The sequence below is a fragment of the Cyprinodon tularosa genome, unplaced genomic scaffold, assembly GCF_016077235.1.
Source record: "Cyprinodon tularosa strain WSP-4 unplaced genomic scaffold, ASM1607723v1 ctg756, whole genome shotgun sequence".
In the NCBI taxonomy this organism is placed as follows: Eukaryota; Metazoa; Chordata; class Actinopteri; order Cyprinodontiformes; family Cyprinodontidae; genus Cyprinodon; species Cyprinodon tularosa.
In genome coordinates, this window is record NW_024039514.1 from 152 (window position 1) to 20653 (window position 20502).

Consider the following 20502-nt stretch of genomic DNA (forward strand, 5'->3'; position numbering starts at 1 on the left):
ACGACACATCTGCACATATGACTTCTTTTTATTTTTGATACAAATGGAACCCCATAAGATGGCGCCCATAATTTCTGCGCCGCGGCAGTAAATGCGGGGTTTACTCTTACATGTGTCTATGGTGAGTACAGGGACTGAATGCTAGAGAGAGCGGCTAACTTCCCCAGAACTATAGAATCTCTGAGCGCCGCCATTGCGCTGGAACTGCTTGCCATACTGCCCATCGTCATTAATGCCTTTGACAGGACTATCTGATCGGCTCTGCGTCTCATCGGGGCGGTACAAGGCAGTGCGCGATGACGTCAGACGTCTACGTCAGTTTCTGCGACCATATGCTTACTTTTAGCGGATACAACGTGGAGAAGAGGGGGTTTCTATGTGAAAGAGACCCCAGGTGAGAGTTGCAGTGGTGGTGGGATGAAGGTGGAGGTCTGAGATGACCTCCGAGATCCTCTCCGCCATAAACATCCTGACCAAACCTCTGGGCGGTGAGTTTCAATCTGACCGAAGAAGCTAGAATCCATACTAGCAGCTCCAGGCTGCCTGTCTCACATTGTTCTGCCCCAACATCTTAGATATCTGCAGACATTTGTCTCTGCTCTTTTAAGGCTCTTCAGCAGCATTTTAGTCAGTCTGAGCTTTGATCGCGTGTGTTCTTTCATGTCCTGCCATTCTTCAGTAGCTCAGCTGCTGTTTGATCCTGTTCATGGTTCAGCCCAGATCATCAGACCTCCACCACTGTGCTTAACTCTTTATAGGGCACTCAGTGAAATACTTTGAAAATCAACATTTCTTTTTCCTCTTTACTTTCACAAGTGGAGCAGTACGGCTATCATCATAGTGCTCTGCTTGGTTTATGCATATAAATAGCTTTATTATAATTATGCAGGGAGTATTAGCCAATAGACTGACTTTCTTACCTTTGTAACATTCAAAAATTATTTATATTTTGATGGAAAAAATGAACGTCACTTTAATAAGAAGAAACACCAACTTGCCTAAATATATTAAGAAAAATAACAAAAGTGCTTCTATAAGAAAATCAAGAAAAACACTCTTGAGAGGGAAAGAATTTTATTTATGGTCCAACATAACCTTAGAGGCATTAATGCTGATACCTGCACTTACATTTTTATAGTTTATAAACCTTAATATAATAAATAACTAGGCTTATTAACTTTTTAATTTTACTTTTTAATTAGCTTTTTACCTTTTTTTCCCAACTTAATTTACAGTGGGTAATATAGCGTTCAAGGGCTCATCTAATTGGTCAAATGCCAAAATTAGATGGGCAGCCATGTTGCAGTATCTTTGCTGAATGGCTGGATATAGATCTTTTGCTTCTAGATCTCACTGAGGGAAGGGGGGGGGGGGGTCAATTTGTAAGGCAAGGGATCAAAAACAGTAACTTGCCCCATAAAGGGTTAACTTGTCATGAAGAGTATTTTTTACATATATAATGCTAATATAAAATATTCTATTTCTAAATTGCTGTCTTCACCTGTGTTAAAGAAAATTTCCACGAATCCTATAATTCTGAATCCAGTGTTTTTGTCATATTCATGGTAAGAATTCAGTCTCCTGCTTTTGTCAGTACCTTTTAGAAATTGAACTTAAATAATTTAACAGAGATTTGAAAGTCATCAACATGATTACAGTTTTACATTAAAGTTATCATATAAAAATATGTTGGCTGTGGAAGAGGCTTTGGCTTTTCCTAACTCAGGTAAACTGCTGTCAGAAAGGTGAGCCTGTAAACATGGAGTCACTGAGCTTCTGTCATTTGTCACTAAGTTCTCCGCTGCTGTCTGACATGTTTTCTTCTGGTGATTGTCGGGCTTTAAAATGTTTTTCCATCTTCTTGCAGGTTGATGAGGCAGCAATGTCTCTTCCCTGTCATCCTGTCTGGTGGCTTTCTGTCTTTAATTTGTTTCTTTCTGCTTGTTGGGTTTTTTTTACCCGCTGCTTTAGGGTTTTTTATTTATTCTTCACATTTAAACACGTTGAAATGAAAAGGAACAATTAATGAACCAATACCTCCTGAATTTTCTCTTTTTAAAAACTCTGCTGTCCAGATTGTGGGCTGTGAATATCAGTGAACAGAACCACAGCTGCACTGCTGACAGGATGGAATGAGGAGCGCGTCTGAGTGCTTTACTGGGCTGGACACTGATGCTGCGACTGCTTATGAACTGATTTGGCAAACTCAATATGTTTCTTAACTTTAGTGGAGAATGGATGTGATTTTGTTATCCATAAAAACTACCAAAAAAATCCCACCGCAGAATCCTGGAGAAACTGATGACCACAATTTACCATGATTATCAAATCCTCCATTTTAATTTCTGTGAAATATTAGATATAAAAAACTAAACACGTAAAATTAGATTAAGCAGGAACGTCATTCTGGAGCGAATGCTGTGATTATAGACTGTAAAGCTTATTGAAATAAGTCCTATTATGGTTGATGAATCTGGTGACATGCGTGCTGAATCAGAGTCAGTGCCCCCCTGTTGTTTCCACTGTTTCTGCAGTTTTTATTTTATTTCTGGAAAGCAGCTGACTGTCTGTGCATTTGTGTCTGCAGAGGCGTCTGCACAGACTTCACAGCAGGAGGCCCTAAATGTGGCTCTCGGGGCCAACAGGGCCCTTCTTCTGGAGCGCCTTCAGAGCGACGGCGGCCTGCAACGGGCGGGGCGGCTCAGGGAGGAGGTGAAGGCAGCAGCCGACTGGTTCAGCAGCGACACAGAAGACGTCACCTGGATTTTTGTTCAGGAGTGTCTCCTCCTCCTCCTCACCTTAACCCAGCATCTGACAGATGAGCTGAAGCGCTTCAAGGGGGCTCCGCCACCTCCTGCAGGAAAAGTCCGTACACCTGAAATGGCCCCGCCTCTCCCCCCCGACGTCCTTAGCGTCTCCCAGCAGAAGACGGTCAGCTCCGCCCTGCAGTTTGTGGTCTCTCTGGGGCTCTGTCCGTACCTGTCCACAGGGGTCGGCGTCCCACTTGGCCGCAGGTCGGCGTTCGGTGCTGTGGTGGAAGAACTGATCCAGAAGGAGGCTCCGCCTCCTGTGGGACATCGTTTGCTGACCACAACCAGAGTCCTGCTGCAGGTGGCGGAGCTGGCAACCCTGGCCACGCTGGTGTTCAGCAGACATCTGGGGGACGTCATGGCAGCGCTGTGCCAGCTGGGCTATGAGCCGCAGCGAGAGGACGACCAGGTGAGTTTACTTCTCCCTACACCTTTATTCTTCTTTCATTTTCTATTCTGTTGGTTAATTTTCTGTCCTCTCCTTCCTGATACAGCCACTTGGCACAGATGTGCGTCAATGGTGTAAAGAGGCCCTCAGGAGCCTCCTTGGAAAAGTCTACCAGCCAATGGTTGTCAAGGAGCTGCTGATCCTTCAAGGTGGACCTAAACAGGTGCGACTTCCTGTAGAAACTCCCACCCAATGTTTTGTTTTACAACCTGTGCAGTTGGGATGCACCGGACTACATTTCTTAGACTTCGACTTAGACGGTACTTTATTGATCTCTTGGGAAGACTCCCTCCGGAAATGAAGGTTACCAGCAGCTTACAAGCCTTAAAAGTATTAAGTTAAAATTAAGCACAAAAAAAAAAATACAAATACAAAAAATAATACAGATTAAGCACAGTGTACATAATACACTACATTACATCCGATACAGATTTCTGAGGCTTGGTGTTGGCTGAAGGATATCCTCATGCAGGGTTCCCGCGGGTCCTTAAAAAGTCTTAAAAGGCATTGAATTCTTCAAAATAAAACTAAGGCCTTAATTGGTATTAAAATATCTTAAATCAGTCTTTCGTAGGTCTTAATTTTAAAACATCATAAATAGGATTATTTTTATTACGATTTATTTTTGTAATCTAAATAAAACGTTAAAATTGACCTTTTATTTTTTTTTAAATAACGGCTCTCCATTATTGGTTCCGTCCTGATAGCGGAACCAATAAAAGCGTTGTTGCGGCCGGGACATTTGGGAGATGCACCGTTTACTTTTTGTCTGGAAAATATGAGCAAGTATAAATGTAACCAAAATCGTCCATCCAGCCAAGAGTTTTCTCCATGGCTAAAACCAGGGAACACACATGAGGCTCAGTGGATTTTGTGCAAGAAGCGATTCAAGCTCGGAACGATGGGAATTAAGGCGGTGGAGTCGCACATGCGAAGCGCGAAACACAAAGCGTCAAAATGGAGTTACCGAGAAACAGCCGGTCAGTTTAGTTCCACCCTTGTCTCTGCAACGCCTCCACTTATCACCAAATCAAACATACTAAGAAAACGATTCAAAGAAAAATAGCTGCAAAAAAGACTTAGCACTGGTTATGTTGTGGCTTTAAAACTGATTTATTTTGTTCCCTGCTAAAACAAAGTTTGTGAATTCAGTTAAATAATTATTAAAATATATCTGTCATTTGTTTGTTTTTAGCTTTCTTCCTGTATGGGAAGTAGCTAACATAAGTAGCTAACATAAGTAGCTTTTTTAAGCTACTTATGTTTAACCATGTGACCTACTTTACTTTTAAGCCTAACTTGTTGTATATACTTTCAAAGTTTTGTTCTTTTTTTAAACTTTACCATATTGAGCGGCAGCCTGAATGTAGGCTTGTATGTATATGTCTGTGTAAGTTGCAAAAATTTAAATAAAAATTAAGTGATAAAAAAAAAAAAATACCTAATAAATATTTTCTGATGAAAATAAACAGCACTTGCTGTTTTATCTCATCATTTGATTTTGATAGCTGGGGAAAATATGGCAATATATAGTGATACTGTAGTATCGTGATAATATCGTATCGTGACCCAAGTATCGCGACATGTATCGAATCACAACACTCATGCCAATACTCACCTCTAGTAGGAACCCTGTCATGGAGGAAAGCAGTGCTGAATTGACTTAAAACAGTCATAAAGACACTGATTTACAAATGCACCAGTACAGCACACTTAAAACACAACTTAGATTTGCTCGGTCTGTGTAGTTATAACACCGAATGTAAAACAAATAATTAGGGCTGGGTAAAAAAATCCATTTAAACGATTTTGAATCGATTCCTTTACATTTGTGCAAAATCGATGAATAGGGAATGAGATCATTTAGTTTTATAGTGACGTGCGTGACGTTCACATTCAAATGAGCAGGAAAGATGCATTCAGAATACTTCAAGCCAGACAGCTACAAATATAGCCAATAGGTTGATTGAAGACATTAACAAATGGAGGCTGAACAGCAAACACCCTGTAGTTGTTACAGACAATGCTGCAAATATGCCTTGTGAAGTGGAGATAATGGAGCTCATGCATGTCTGCTGTGTCACGTCTGCTCGCTCGAGTGAAGCTTTTTCACTTTTCACAAACAAGTTTGCACTTTCGAGACAGTTTTGTTCACATCTCATGTTTAAACTGTCCGATTTACAAGTTTGCACTTTATGTTTAATATGACAGTGTTTTGAAACACAGGTGAACCACTTTCATTATGGTAAAAGTCATGTGGAAAAATTGTGTAGAATAAATTGAAATAATCGATTTACAACTGTATGAATCAAAATGGAATCGAGGACTTTGGCCAAAATACCCAGCCGATAACTTAACCTTAACTCCTGATTGCTCCCTGGGCGGCACACGATGGCAGCCCATTGCTCCCCAAGGAAATGGGTTTAATGAAGAGGTACAGGTGCTGGTCATAAAATTAGAATATCATGAAAAAGTGGATTGATTTCAGTAATTCCATTTAAAAAGTGAAACTTGTATATTATATTCATACATTACATACAAACTCATATATTTCAGATGTTTATTTTGTTTAATTTTGATGATTACAAATGACAACAAATGAAAATCTCAAATTCATCATATCAGAAAATTAGAATATTGTGAAAAGGTTCAAAATTGATGGCCCCTGGTGCCCCACTCTAATCAGCTAATTAACTCAAACCACCTGCAAAAGCCTTTAAATGGTCTTTCAGTCTAGTTCTATAGGCTACACAATCATGGGGAAGACTGCTGACTTGACAGTTGTCCAAAAGACGACCATCGACACCTTGCACAAGGAGGGCAAGACACAAAAGGTCATCGCTAAAGAGGCTGGCTGTTCACAGAGCTCAGTGTCCAAGCACATTAATAGAGAGGCGAAGGGAAGGAAAAGATGTGGTCGAAAAAAGTGTACAAGCAAGAGAGATAACCGCACCCTGGAGAGGATTGTGAAACAAAACCCATTCAAAAATGTGGGGGAGATTCACAAAGAGTGGACTGCAGCTGGAGTGAGTGCTTCAAGAACCACCACACACAGACGTATGAAAGACATGGGTTTCTGCTGTCGCATTCCTTGTGTCAAGCCACTCTTGAACCACAGACAGCGTCAGAAGCGTCTTGCCTGGTTTAAAGAGAAACAGGACTGGACTGCTGGTGAGTGGTCCAAAGTCATGTTCTCTGATGAAAGTAAATTTTGCATTTCCTTTGGAAATCAAGGTCCCAGAGTCTGGAGGAAAAGAAGAGAGGCACTTCATCCACGTTGCTTGAAGTCCAGTGTAAAGTTTCCACAGTCAGTGATGGTTTGGGGTGCCATGTCATCTGCTGGTGTTGGTCCATTGTGTTTTCTGAGGTCCAGGGTCAACGCAGCCACATACCAGGAAGTTTTAGAGCACTTCATGCTTCCTGCAGCTGACCAACTTTTTGGAGATGCAGATTTCATTTTCCAACAGGACTTGGCACCTGCACACAGTGCCAAAGCTACCAGTACCTGGTTGAAGGACCATGGTATCCCTGTTCTTAATTGGCCAGCAAACTCTCCTGACCTTAACCCCATAGAAAATCTATGGGGTATTGTGAAGAAGAAGATGCAATACACCAGACCCAACAATTCAGAAGAGCTAAAAGCCACTATTAGAGCAACCTGGGCTATCATAACACCTGAGCAGTGCCACAGACTGATCGACTCCATGCCACGCCGCATTGCTGCAGTAATACAGGCCAAAGGAGGCCCAACTAAATACTGAGTGCTGTACATGCTCATACTTTTCATGTTCATACTTTTCAGTTGGCCAACATTTCTATAAATCCTTTGTTTTTATTGGTCTTCAGTAATATTCTAATTTTCTGATATGATGAATTTGAGATTTTCATTTGTTGTCATTTGTAATCATCAAAATTAAACAAAATAAACATCTGAAATATATGAGTTTGTATGTAATGTATGAATATAATATACAAGTTTCACTTTTTAAATGGAATTACTGAAATCAATCTACTTTTTCATGATATTCTAATTTTATGACCAGCACCTGTAAATTTCTCCAATGTGTAATCGATAAAGTTCAGTTATGTCTGCTTCTGACTCCTTGACCCCCAGTCAGCCTCACCAGATGGCTGCACCAGCAGGAACTGCCTGCTTCTGGTTCTGCTGGAGGTTTCTTTCTGTTGAAATTTATTTTTTCCTCTCCACTTTTGCTACCAGCATGTTTGGTATGAGGTTCTGAAGAGTCGATTAGCAATCAGCTGTTTTACCTTAGAGAAAAAAATGAACCAATCTGACTGCATGATCTGGTTGAATTGTCTCTGTAAGGTGCCCTGATATCACTTGATGTGAATTGGCGCTATAAGAAATAATCTGAATTGAAAGGAATGAACTTCTTTCAGGTCTAGTGTTTTTGTTTTCTATCAGATGATCTGGGCTGAAAACATCCCATCAGTCAGAGCTCAAATTCACAGCTGCAGTAATATACGTACCACACGGGGGCAGCAGATATGAGGCCACAATGACAGTTTACTTCAAATGGGCCTGTTGTGAAAATATCATGTTGTAGAAGAAACAATCTTTAGTGTTCCATTGGGGAAACATAGAAATAATCAGGTGATAATGACTTTTATTTTAGATGAAAACATGCATTTTCTATCTTAGAGACAGCCTGACTTCTTTTCCTGCCTGATAAAAAGTTGATAGAGTTGCTTCTGGTACCAGCTCAAGGCTCATTGTGTCCTTTTTGTTCTGACTCAAACGCTTTCATGTCAAACGAGGCAGATTTCTCTGATCCTTCACCTCTCCATCCTGTCTTCTTTCCAGTCGGATCCAGCTGAGGGCTCCATCGGACCTGGCAGCAGTAGAGCCTCTCGGGGTTCTGCTCCGGCTTGGCTGAGGCGCCTCTGCGGTCAGCTGCTGTCAGAGCGTCTGATGCAGCCTAATGGTGTTCAGGCAGTCGTCAGAGCCATCCTGGAAGGCGGAACGGGTGAGGAGGACGAATAGAGAGATGATGCTCAGTTAGTGTAGAGCTGTGACAGCATAAACATGTTTGGCTGTAACTCAATCTTTACAGCCTTAAAGGGGCCATAGAATGATTCTATAGGGTATTTGGTTCTGGTCCTTAAGGTCTCTGAATAGGGTGTAACATTGGTTGGGCTGGAAATGGCATATTTGCTGTTCTATGAGCCCTAATGCAAGCCTGGTTAAAAGCCCTAGAATGAAACGACAGGTTTTCTTCCTTTTATGGTATGATCATGAATATTTAGATGAGCTGTGCGCTGATTGGTTGGTTTACAACGAGCGAAGCTGCTGAGCAAAGACGTATCATTGCAACAAGCACTCACTCACGGAAACATCAAATTGTTGATAAGGTAGGGTGACCAGACGTCCTCTTTTTCCCGGGCATGTCCTAATTGTCGTACCTAAAAACATGTCTGGGGGAAATTTCAAAATCTGGGATTTTGGTCAACTACAGTGAAAGAGAACCGAGCTATGAGCTCCGGGGCTGGTCGGGGCTGGGGACGAAGCGACCGAACCTGTCCTGGTGACTGTAGCCTGGACACTGGTTAGATATGCTAGCATTGCTATCAACAGATTAGTGACAGTCATACTCACAGCTTGTGGTTGTGATGGCCTTACGGTCGGAACAGCCCCTCGTTTCAGTAAAAGAAGTTTAGCAAAGCATGCTTTGAACTGTCCAAGATTTTGAAAGCTGTCTTTGGTAAAATGCTTAAAGCGAGTCTTCAGATCCTTGGGAAGACTGTGAAAAGGTTCCCCTTTCTCTGTGCAGCCTGGAACACTGCATTTACTGTATGTCAATTTTCAGGCCGTGACAAAAGTACAGGCTAGAACCAAATAAGGCAACATCCCAGAGTTTACGTCAATTTGTCGTTTTATGGTGGAAGTTTAGAATTGTGAGATTTGGAGAGCTAGGAGGTGTCGATGAGGTTTGAACCTTTCTATACATCAATTTCACCCACTGAACTATCGTTATTTGTGACAATGTAGACTCAGTTTTGCATTCTATGACCCCTTTAAGGCTGATTTATACTCAGAAACCATGGCGTCCGTGTGTATGTCGCAGTGCACTCTGGTGCACCTCTCCCAAATTGTAGGTGACCGCAGACAGTGCCTCAGACAGCAGGCCTCTGATTGGTCAAATCTACATCTGCTGTACACTATGCGTATTTCCTGTTTGGTACCTTACCGGCTTGCTTTCTTTGTATGACCACCATTGTGGAAAATGACTCGTGAACACGGACCAGCTAGAAGTGCGAGATGCGTGAGCACGCTGGGACCCTTTTTCCACCTGGATCCCCGCTCTTTTTCACCCTCATCTCCCTCCATTGTCGCACAAACTTGCCCCCACTCCCTCACCGCCTCGGCTGTATCTAGACCCACAGCTAGTTCCTGATTGGCCCTCTTGCGTTGTGGCGTGGAATAACATTGTGCAGTCCACGCTTCAATACTGGGCATATATTAAAATTACCTGTGACAAGCTCACTGCAACACACTGCTGCTGGAGGAGAACCAGCCCTTTAGGCCTCGGCTGATTTAGGTCATAGCAGACTATCTGTATTCGTGATTTTGTCCAAAATATGCCTGTATGCAAGGCTGATGACAAAACCCTGAAAGGTCAGGAAGAAGTTTTCTGTTGTTCTTCATCTGTCAATCATGATCCCTGACAGACCAGGAGCTCATCAACAATTCAGTATTTTCCTTCCCAAACTGAACTGGGCCTTCTAAGTTTAAAGACGTTTTGCTTCTGATACAGCATGCTTTTTCTATTCAAAATGTCTGGATTAGTGTTGAGTTCTAAGATTTATAGAGTGGCCCAACAAAACCTTGTTTTGGCTTAGAAAACATGCGAAGTAAACCAAAAGAACAGGTCCACCCCTTACGGTTAGACTACGTGCTGCACTGTAGTCGACCAAAATCCCGGACGATTTTGAAATTTCCCTTGGACTAAAAGGGGAAAAAGAGGAGGTCTGGTCACCCTAAGCTACCGCTACAGCTGATGTACCGGCGTCAATAACTGACTGTGTACGCCAGTGTGTGTGCTTTCCTCGCTAAGTTCAGGCTAAGGATTTTTTTTGCTTTAATCACTGGGCAGATCATTGGAAAGTGTGAAGAATTACAGTGAAGTGAAAAACCTTCAAGGGTTCTGGCTGATTGGTTTTCCTGACTGAACCTCTGTTCTCCTCCTGCAGGGGGCGACTCGGACTGGAGAAGAAGTGATGCAGTTGCTCGGATCCTGGTGGCCTGCCCCCAGCAGTCGGCTTCAGCAGATGGCTACTTCAGCCTGGTCTGTCCTCAGGTCTGCTCCACACTCAGTTTTAGAGGGAGGTACTGATCCATCTGAGCAGGAGCAGCCTCACAGAGGTTCTCCTGAACTGTCTGTTCTCTCTACCTGCTTGATAATGCAGAAGGTTTATTGCAGCACATGTAGCTTTCTGTCTGCATCAACCCCTAATCAACTATGGGCCCTAAAGGTCCCACTTCAGAAACATTTTCTATGTGTCATTTCACTGCCTATGTCCACCTCTTATCTAATGTGTGCTCACAATGCTCTGTTTGAAAATCCTGCCCTTTGTGATGTCATCGGGGGAAATCAGTTGCACAGCTTTGAGAACATCTAATTTCTTCATGTAAAGAAAGCTTAGAAACCCTGAAGTATTCTGTTTCTCTTTTCTTATTTCAGTTTCTGTCTTTTCCATGACGCCATGTTTTGTTTATGAAATCGTATTTGTCTGTGTGGCTGAAGTTGCTCAATTTAACACTTGCTAAAACAAGCAGATGTTTCTCAGATTCTTGACCTCCTGCACTTCCGAGACAAGCTGACGGCCCAGCAGTTCCAGCGAGTTGCCACCAGAGCGGCGCTCTTGATGGTGCAGGAAAGGCCCGGCTTTGCTCAGCAGTACCTTCTCACCCCACTGCTGGCTCCTCTGCAGAGGTGCATCACTGCCTCTGGTCAGTATACCTTCTCATGTTCAAAGACTGAAGGACTTACTGGTTGCTGTAGTGATTCCCTCCTTGTCTAAAGGACATGAACCACTCTAAGAGAATTAAAACTTCAAGCCAATGGATGCTGCATGGAAATATGAGTCATATCCGACGTTGCTCTCCGGGCTGATATGAGAGCAAACCGCCGGGCCGACCCAGGCCACTTGGCTATATGGTGCTGAATCCGATACGTATCTGATGATTTCAACCTGTCTGAACGGCCAAGTCACATTCATCCAACCTATATGCCATCAATACTCGACAAAGGTCGCTATTCTCCATCTTGCCACGCAGAAGCAGCAAGAACAAACAACAAGCATGGCGGGCAGTGCTGCATAGAGCAGTCTTAATGTTTAACCATCTTGAAAAGATTGTGTTGTTAAGGTTGGGAAAGCTCGCTAGATGCGCTACAGCATGTTTACTTCCATAAACACAGAGCACGCTCGCTTGTGACGTCATTGCATCCTCTACTGTACATGTGGGAAACTTAGGTGTATGAATGTAGTTAACACAGGAGATCATATACAAGTCGCATATATTTGGAAATGTTTCACAAAAAAATGTTTCATGGATTTCACCAAAAAATCGGAATTTAGCATTAAGGCCTGCAGTGTGAACGTAGTTCCTAGGAGCATGTCCTATACAGTAATGCAGTGGATTTTGGTTTACTTATTTCTTCTACATGATTTATATTTCTTCTATTCCTTTTGCAGTTCCTTGCAGGGCTTTTATCACCTCCTCTCCCATTTTTTTTCTTGTAGTTGAAGAGCACCCACAGGTCGCTGTAGAGGAGTATGAGCTCACCTGCTGTTTGGAGGACGTATACAAGGTGACCAACGTGTTGAGGTTTATGATGTTTTTGGATGTTTCTCAGATTAGGGTAGGGTGTCTTTGTGACAGGTAAATCTTAGTCAAACTCCATTCTGAGCAACGTTAGTTGTGTCAACATGGCTCTTATTTGTCCATTGGGTTGTATGACCCTCTTTAACCTGAATAATCCTCTTTGAATGGACAACTACAAAATTTGGACCAAAAACTGGGTAAAAATGATACCAGATAATTAGGTGAAACCCTCAGAAAGCCTGGAGAACATCTGATCAAGGTCACTTCAGATTACCAGAAAATCTGGGTCACAGGAAAGATGTTTCTCCTTGGCTCTACCTTCCTGATATTGAGTTCAATTCAGTTTATTTCTATAGCACCACTTCATCCCAAAATCAACCAAGTCATACAGTCAGATATACCTCATCCAAAATAGTTAGTTGTCCTATTTTCTATATTTATGCTGCTATATGTTTTGGCTGCTGGAAGACACAGGGACCACTTTTCTGTATTCTCCCATTCTGCAATATTTGTTGGTTCAACCCTAACCGTACTGTATATGCTCTGTTTCATCCTCTGACATTGGAGCTGGCTCGGAGCTCGTCTGCCTGGCTGTGTGTTTCCTGGATGGGGCCGCCTGTGGAGCTGGTTGACAGTTGCCTTTTGTATCTATGCTTCTTTCTGTATGTCCGCTTCTGTCTCCTTGAACCCCAGTCGGCCTCAGCAGATGGCCGCTCACACTGAGCCTGGTTCTGCCTTAGGTTCCTTCCTGTTTAAAGAAAGTTTTCCTCTCCACTGTCACTACGAGCATGCAAAGTGTGAGGGATTACTACAGAGTCATTGAGTCGACCAGCTGGTTTTTCTTAGAAAACTTTGAACCAATCTGACTGGATCACCTGGTGGAATTTTCTCTTTGAAGTGTTCTGTGATGACGTGTGTGAATTGGTGCTATAGAAATAAACTGAATTAAAAAGAATAATAAACAAGGAACTGTTTGAAGAAAAATCCATCAGCTATTAGCTTTGTTTGTCTCTGTTAGGATAAGAGACAAAATGCAGAGCCACTGGCTCCTATGGTGATTCCCTCCTTTTCAAGAGGGCATTCGGCGCCTCAGTAATAAAGCAAATGTGTCAAACAGTAATTACTATTTCAGGAAGTGAGGCTATCCCAAAAAAGTCGACATTAATTCCAGTTTTAAAGAAAAATGCTGTTATGAAGTCATTTAATGGTATAGTTTGTGTGATCAAACAATATACAGTTTAAACAAGAACCACAGAATGTAGAAATAAAGATAACAAGGACCAAATGGAATCAGGATTACAGGATTATGAGCAGAGTGATTGATGATTTAGCATTTCGGCGTGGCCCTGATTGAACAGAGGACTGGAAGGCCCTTAGTGATGGCAGACACATGGGTGAGAGCAGATCAAAATATTAAGGTCGATGTAAAAAGCTAGAGATAAAACTCGTTGGAATATGCCACTTTGTGGGGACTTACAGGCAGTAGCGGCTGGTGGAGTTTTCTCCGGGGGAGCTATAAATTCAAAATGGACGTATACCAAAAACCAATCAAACGTATATTAAGTTATCACACCAATATATTTATATGAATGCCAACAACAACAAACATTAGAAAAACCCTTTATAAAAACAAAATATAATTTCATATACAGGTTTACTTTTTGTACATAAATGTTGCCCTTCTATGGCTTTCTGAAGGCAAACCTGTGTTTTAAATGGTCTGATATTGTGTCACAAACCTGGAATTTTTTTTTACCAGTTTAATAATGGAGAAGCTATTAGTCTGCTTTATATTTATAATATATAAATAACTATTTATTTTCTGAGAATGTGTCTATTTATGAGCAACTACAGATGCTTTCACATTTCCTTTGCCCAGAAACAATTTTTACTTGCCCAGTATAATGTTTGATAAATATAGTTCCTAATATTCATTTTTGTATATATATCAATGAAACATGTTTGTTTTTTAATTACTATTTTCTAAGTTTGCAGGTTCCTGGTGTGTATATACATGCGTCAGATAATGAACTCAAGCCTACATTACCGTGTTAACATGCTTTTCAATCCTTCCTGCACATTTTTTTCAAACTAAACTTTGCTTTAAACTGTTGTGTGCTCGGAAAAATATAAATTGTAATGTTAAAAATCTAAAAAAAAACTTGACAGGTTAAAAACTTACTCTACTACTACTCACCAATTTAACATGTTTAGCTCTATAGCATTTAAATGCACCACTCCAATGTCTAAGAGAAAAAAATTCAATGAAGATTTTTTAATGTATGACCTGCATCACTGTACAGAAGTCAGCCATATGATAGAAATATTTACACTGTGCGCATACAATTATTATTAATATTTTCTTAATCCCTGACTGATTATTTTTAATCTAGCGTGTATTATAGTATAGATTAAATTCACCATCCAGCTGCTGCTCTGCAGAATTCTCTCCCTAAGAGCTGAATCACGCCATCTAGAGGAAAATCACGCAGCTTTTTCAAATCACGCGAGAATGTGAACAAAACAACAAAGATGGCGTCAGCAACGCGTGTGGGTCATTTTCAGTGAATGTCAGTTATTTTAAAGTAATTTTGAGTGATACATTTTTTTTTTACTGAACTATGCAAATTAACAAACGCCTAGAAAAAGTACACTATATTATATTATTTTCCAATTGAATCCCAGATTGTTAATGCTTCTTTGCCTTTTCTAAAAAGTGCTTTAAGTCAGTCCTACATGTCTTTATCCATGCTGGATCAGATCCTGACGATTGAAAAAGTAGGCAGGCTGTCAAGGCAGCATAATAAAGCATTAGCCTCGCTACATGCAGTTAGCCAAGCCTTCTTGCTAAACCAGTTCCTGGGAAAGGACGTTTCTTGAGGCATCACTCTCTCTCTGTTGAGAAAATACACTTCCAGTCACCTCTCCTATGCCTTTGTATTGCAGAGGAGCTACTGCCCATGTACAACTTTTAACGAGAGTCAATGGGCAAAGATTTTGGCACCCTAGGACAGAAATACGTCACAGATCTGACGGAAAAAGGGATAACACTTTCCTAGTCATTAAAGATTAAGTATTTATCTTGCACACCTGAAAACATTTATACTGATCTTTTCTTTTCTGCCTTGCTGAGCTTGGGTTCTAAGTTATGTTGATGTTTTTAAACATAAAATAGTAAACATATCTATATATAAAAAAAAATGTATTGATATATTTTGAAATATTGTACATTTTAATTTAAAATTAAATTATACATTTTTTTTTTTACATCGTAATCAGGGCCATTGGGTGGGAGGGGCAGCGCCCTCTATTGGGCTGCCGCCACTGCTTACAGGTACTTGTGGGGACCAGTCGGCTGATCCCTATCAGGAAAATCATTTTTTCTTGGTTTGGGGGCAAGATTTAGGATTAGGTTTTGAATAGAGTTTGTTAAGGTTAGGTTTGTGTTGCTAACGGTTTAGCTTTGGGATGAGGGTCCTGGTTAAGCCTCAGAAATGAATGGCACGCAATGCAAATTCCCTATGAGTATAGCGGGACATAATGTGTGTGTGTCATGTGACCTCCAGGTCTGGGTGGTTGGAAACGCTTCAACTTCGACTCTCCTGTCAGCGCTCAAAGAAGTTGTTGCCGTCATCTTCACGCTATTCTGTTTCACCAAACAGAACGTCTCTCATCTGCGGTAGGTCTTCGTTTTGCTCCTGTTTGGTTAGACCAGGCGTCTCAAACTGGTTCCAGAAAGGGCCGTGTGGCTGCAGGTTTTCTTTCCAACCAAGCAATAGCACCAGACTCTAGTTATCTCATCAAGTGAGTCCAGTCTTAACAGGATTACTTGATGAGATGAATGGAGTCTGGTGCTATTGCTTGGTTGGAAAGAAAACCTGCAGCCACACGGCCCTTTCTGGAACCAGTTTGACAGCCCTGGTTTAGACCAAGATTTCATGGTTCTGCAGACAGAAGGCTGAGTAATGAAAGAATTATTTTGCATGGCTGCGTCTTCTCTTTGCACCCCAGCACCACCTGCCAGGACATTTTGCTTTGGTTCCTGAACCAGTCGGAGAAATCTGCTGCTCTGTCGTCTATGAGGCAGCTTTCCGGCCTCCGAGAGTGTAAGAATGATGTGGCGGTGGGGTTCCAGTTCAGGGCGGGCGCTGATGGAGGCGTAAGGCTCAACTGCAAACAGACCTGCAGGTGGAGACCACAGCAGACTTACGGTCCTCTAAGCAGCCTTTAAATGTCAACGTAACAGAGTTTCTTCTGTAATCCTAGTGATGAGGATGAAGAGCTGTACGAGAAGCTGTCCAGTGAGCAGTGGAGGCTGGAGTGTCTGATGCACCTGCTGGCTCAGCTCAAGGACTCAGACCTGCCTGGGGATTTCTTCCTGGAACTGCTGCAGGTAGAGAAGCTCCCACCAGAGTCAGTCCAACCCTTTGCACTAAAAAAAATCGCATTTATTAAGAAAATATGCAGAATGTTCCGCAGTATTGCACCTTTCATGCCCACGGTGGGCAAATATGTTATGTAATTAGATAATATTCAGACTGTCATATATTTCTCTGTGAAGAAAAGTTCACTTGCTATGTGTCAGAACAACAGATAAGTGTGAATCGAGCTCAAATGATGGTCAAACACATAATCCTCTACATACATGGAATAAATTCACCACAGCTTCTATTACAATATGAGGGTTTATTAACAAAAATCATTCAGCTCCAAGTCCGACAGATTTTAGTAAAAAACTAAACTAAGCTAATATAAACACAAAGAACAAGAAATAAAAGTGAAAGTGAAGCAATGATATCACAGTTCAGCAGGATTTTTTTTTGGAGAACTAAAGTTTATCTTGAAGAATTTGGAATGAGGTCATATTAGCTTTTAACTCATTCAGAGCAATTTAAGTGTTTTCAAACCAATTCAGTGCAAATACAAGAAGTGAATAAATATCTGTTAAATAATATTTAATTCTATGATTTACTTAATTTCTGATTAATAACCTTTAGTTAATTGCTTATTAACTTCATATGTTTGTTCCTAGTGAAATAGTTATCTTCTTCAGGCTTGTTAATTAAAGTTGCAGGGAGGTGGCTGTTCCAACCGTTGCATTTTCCAAATTCTCCCAAGTGGTGCACGACTTTACACGACTGAATAAAGTGAATGTGATTGGTCGAATATCAAGGGGGCGGGATTGTTGTGGCAGAAGGTTTGCAAGCCGGTGTCTCGGAAGCATCATGCTAACCAGTTAGCAACTTAGTGCTAGGAGGTTCCCAATGGGAAATTACATTGGGACCAAGTAGCAGTTAGCAACGACACTGTCAAGGAACGCTATGGACAGCAGAAACATGCAAGAGGAGGAGAGTTTAGTGTCGGAGGTCGTGGATGAGTCTCCTCCGTCATCCATTTTTTATTTAGAGGAGGAAAGTGGGGACGAAGATGTTGTGGAAGAGGACGCCAGGGCGGCAGAAGCTTGGTCTGGTGTAGAAGGCTTTCAGCCGTGCATGTTTGAGCCCTCGCCTCGCAACGCTGCCAGTTCTGTTAGCTCTACGCCTGCTGAAGACACAGACGTCCATCCCCGTGAACACTGGGACGGAACTCAATGGGAAAGGAAATGATTCTTATTTCTCATTTCAACCGTTGCGTATATTAGCTGCGACATATGAATCAAACTGCTATAACCTATTTGCCAAATTTAGGTGTTCAGGCTGATGTATAGCTAACTGGCCTGCATAAGATAACGGAAAAAAACACACACAGATATTAAGACAGGATTTTTTTTTTTACATATACATTTTCTAACCTTTGGGACAATATGGTCTGATAAAGAGTACATTTATATACGTTTAAGCCAGAATGATTTGACATTTAAATATAAGTTCCCTGCGACTTAAAAGAATGGAGGATAACAACTCATCTTAAAGGACTCTTTGGTCATATTTTGGTAATCAAATGTTTTCAGCATATTAGTAAACATATAAACATTCATGTTATGTTGGTTCTTAAACACTTTGTGAAGTGGAGCTTCTTTTTGCGTTGTAAACAACAGCTCAAACATCCCCCATATCTTCCAGAAGAAACTGGAAGAAAGTCCTGTTAAAGGTACACTATGCAACCGGTGTTGATTTTCCAGCGAGGCTACCCCCAGAGGGCGAAAGTAAAAGTGCACTGTCGTAAATATGCACAGCTGTTCTCCTGGTTTCTCCGTCAAGCCAGGCCCGGTTGTTTTGAGCTTAGCAGACAGGCGAACGCAGCGAATGACTAATGCTGCGTTCACACTGGACGCAGCTGGCGCGACAGAAGCAGCGAGTTTACATGCAAAGTCAATGGTTGACGCGCGTCAAGGCGCAGCAAAAGGTCCCGCGGCGCGTTTTGAGCAGCAGGCGCAGCACGTCTGAGCAGCTGAAGCAGCGCGTTTAAGCATCTGATGCAGGGAGAGAGACACAGCGCTGATGATCACTCCTCTTAAACAGTTTATTGATGCCTAAATTAACTTAAAATGCAGAAATCTGCCGGCAGAATATGTGACCCCGCCCATGAGAACCCGGCTAAAGTCGCAACGTCTAATTATTCAATAAAGGTCGTCAAAGCTGTCATATCGATAAAAATGTCAAAATTGTGCTATATGAGATTATTGCTGTAAATGATAGATTAAGTACTGAGGTTTATGGATGGCTTGTTTAAAAGTCAATTTCTAACATGATAAATAGCGTATTTTGTGATTTTATAAACCAACTACTGTTGCGGCGAACGCCCCTTTTGTTTACATCAGCTGTTTAAGCGTGAGCGCGCAGTTTACCTGTGTGCAATCAATCAGTCAATCAAAAGGTGAGACAAACTTCCTAGTTCAAGCAGAGGATCGCAGCATGAAAATAAAAAGCCCCCGTTTACTCGGGCAGTGGAAGAAGCTGTGCAAAATGTGTATTAAGGAAGCAAAGGACTGAACAGACAGCCGGTAAGCTTGCATTTCTGTTGTGAAAAGAATGTATGCGCCGCGCTGATGAGCCGTTGAGACGTGCGGGAAATGTTTGTTTGTAGTTTTAAGCTTATAAATACTCACACGGTACGTCATGAAAATTTTGGCTTGTAAGTCTTGCTTGCTTGCTTTATTTGGTTGGAAAAAATGCTGGTGTAACTTTTTTTTCCAGTGATTTAACATTGCGGTTGAACAATCCAAATTAATGTGTTTGTGAAACTGTTGCACGGGGTAATTTTTGCATCTTTCTTCTGTGTGTGATTAAAATAGACTTCTAACAGTTAAAATGAAATTTCATAGTCTATGTTATGCATATTTAAAACAAACTAAAAATCACTCAGTGGTTATTTATTATTGCTATTTAAGAATTCATGTAATCTATGGAGTTAAATAACCTCCATAAATCTGCTTCGGTTAAAATGCGTTAATACGTTTTTTGATGCATTTTTTATGATAATTAAAAACTAAATGGTCTTAATTTAAAGTTAAAAACATAGTCTATTTTCATAAATATATTTAATGTTGCATTTCTCAGAACTATTACAATTTGCTATATGGTAAATGCCTTGTTTGGTTTCATTTCTTTCAAAGGTTTTTCACCTGCTTAATTAAATGATTCTGTAAACCTGTAAACAACACAAGAAGAAGAATAAAAAAGGGAAAAATGAAACAACAGTTTGGTCATTGAGTGGAATCCAGTTTAATGTTCAGCTTAATACAACCCTTCAAGTGTGGGAATAGCACAGCAAAGATCAAATCACTTGACAACTACTACTACTAATAATAATAATAATAATAATAATAATGAAATAACATGACTACATGATCTGATAGTAACATCATGGTATTGTGTTATGCAACTGCTTACATAATCAGCTTCATCTGGTACCACCTAGACATTCATTTAGTGTAATTTCTATGCTTTTTCGCCATGATCATCATACTAAATAGATCCATTTTTATTAAACATGAACATTTTTATATACATCTGTTGGATATTACTTGAAAAAGCAGAATCTAAACTTGAATTTGGTGTATGACACACTGCCAGGATAATTGTGATTCCAAGATGCATCAGTGTTGAAAGTATTTTTAGTTTAGAATTTTGAGTTCCAAATCTTTACATTGGAATTTCTCAAAAGTCAGTTTTTCTGAACCCGTATGCAGCACAATCTTTGATATGGCCCTACTCTGTGAATTTTAGAGATATCAATCTGAATTTTTCAGAATACATTCTTAACATTGTGTAGAATGGTTTTATACATTAAGTTGAGATTCACCAAAAAATGACTTTAGCTGGGTTTTCATAGGCAGGGTCACATATGCAGTTTGGATTATTTAGATGAAAAACACCTACCAGCTGCCGCAGTGAACCGCGAGGAGTCGACCCGGCCAGAGGCTGCTGATGAAGGGATCCCTACTTTCGGCGCAC

The 20502-nt window shown here is 41.1% G+C and overlaps 1 protein-coding gene across 1 annotated transcript in view; it reads left to right on the top strand.

Annotated features, from left to right (window-relative positions):
- Window positions 1-306: 306 nt before the first annotated feature.
- tango6 (transport and golgi organization 6 homolog (Drosophila)) overlaps window positions 307-20502 on the top strand; it is a 58579-nt gene continuing 38383 nt past the window's right edge. Inside the window, exons 1-10 of the mRNA XM_038270227.1 lie at window positions 307-488; window positions 2588-3219; window positions 3305-3421; window positions 8084-8246; window positions 10471-10577; window positions 11068-11230; window positions 12025-12092; window positions 15673-15785; window positions 16118-16294; window positions 16373-16499. Coding sequence (XP_038126155.1) covers window positions 437-488; window positions 2588-3219; window positions 3305-3421; window positions 8084-8246; window positions 10471-10577; window positions 11068-11230; window positions 12025-12092; window positions 15673-15785; window positions 16118-16294; window positions 16373-16499 — 1719 coding nt within the window. The 5' untranslated portion in view covers window positions 307-436. The remainder of the gene's footprint in view (window positions 489-2587; window positions 3220-3304; window positions 3422-8083; window positions 8247-10470; window positions 10578-11067; window positions 11231-12024; window positions 12093-15672; window positions 15786-16117; window positions 16295-16372; window positions 16500-20502) is intronic.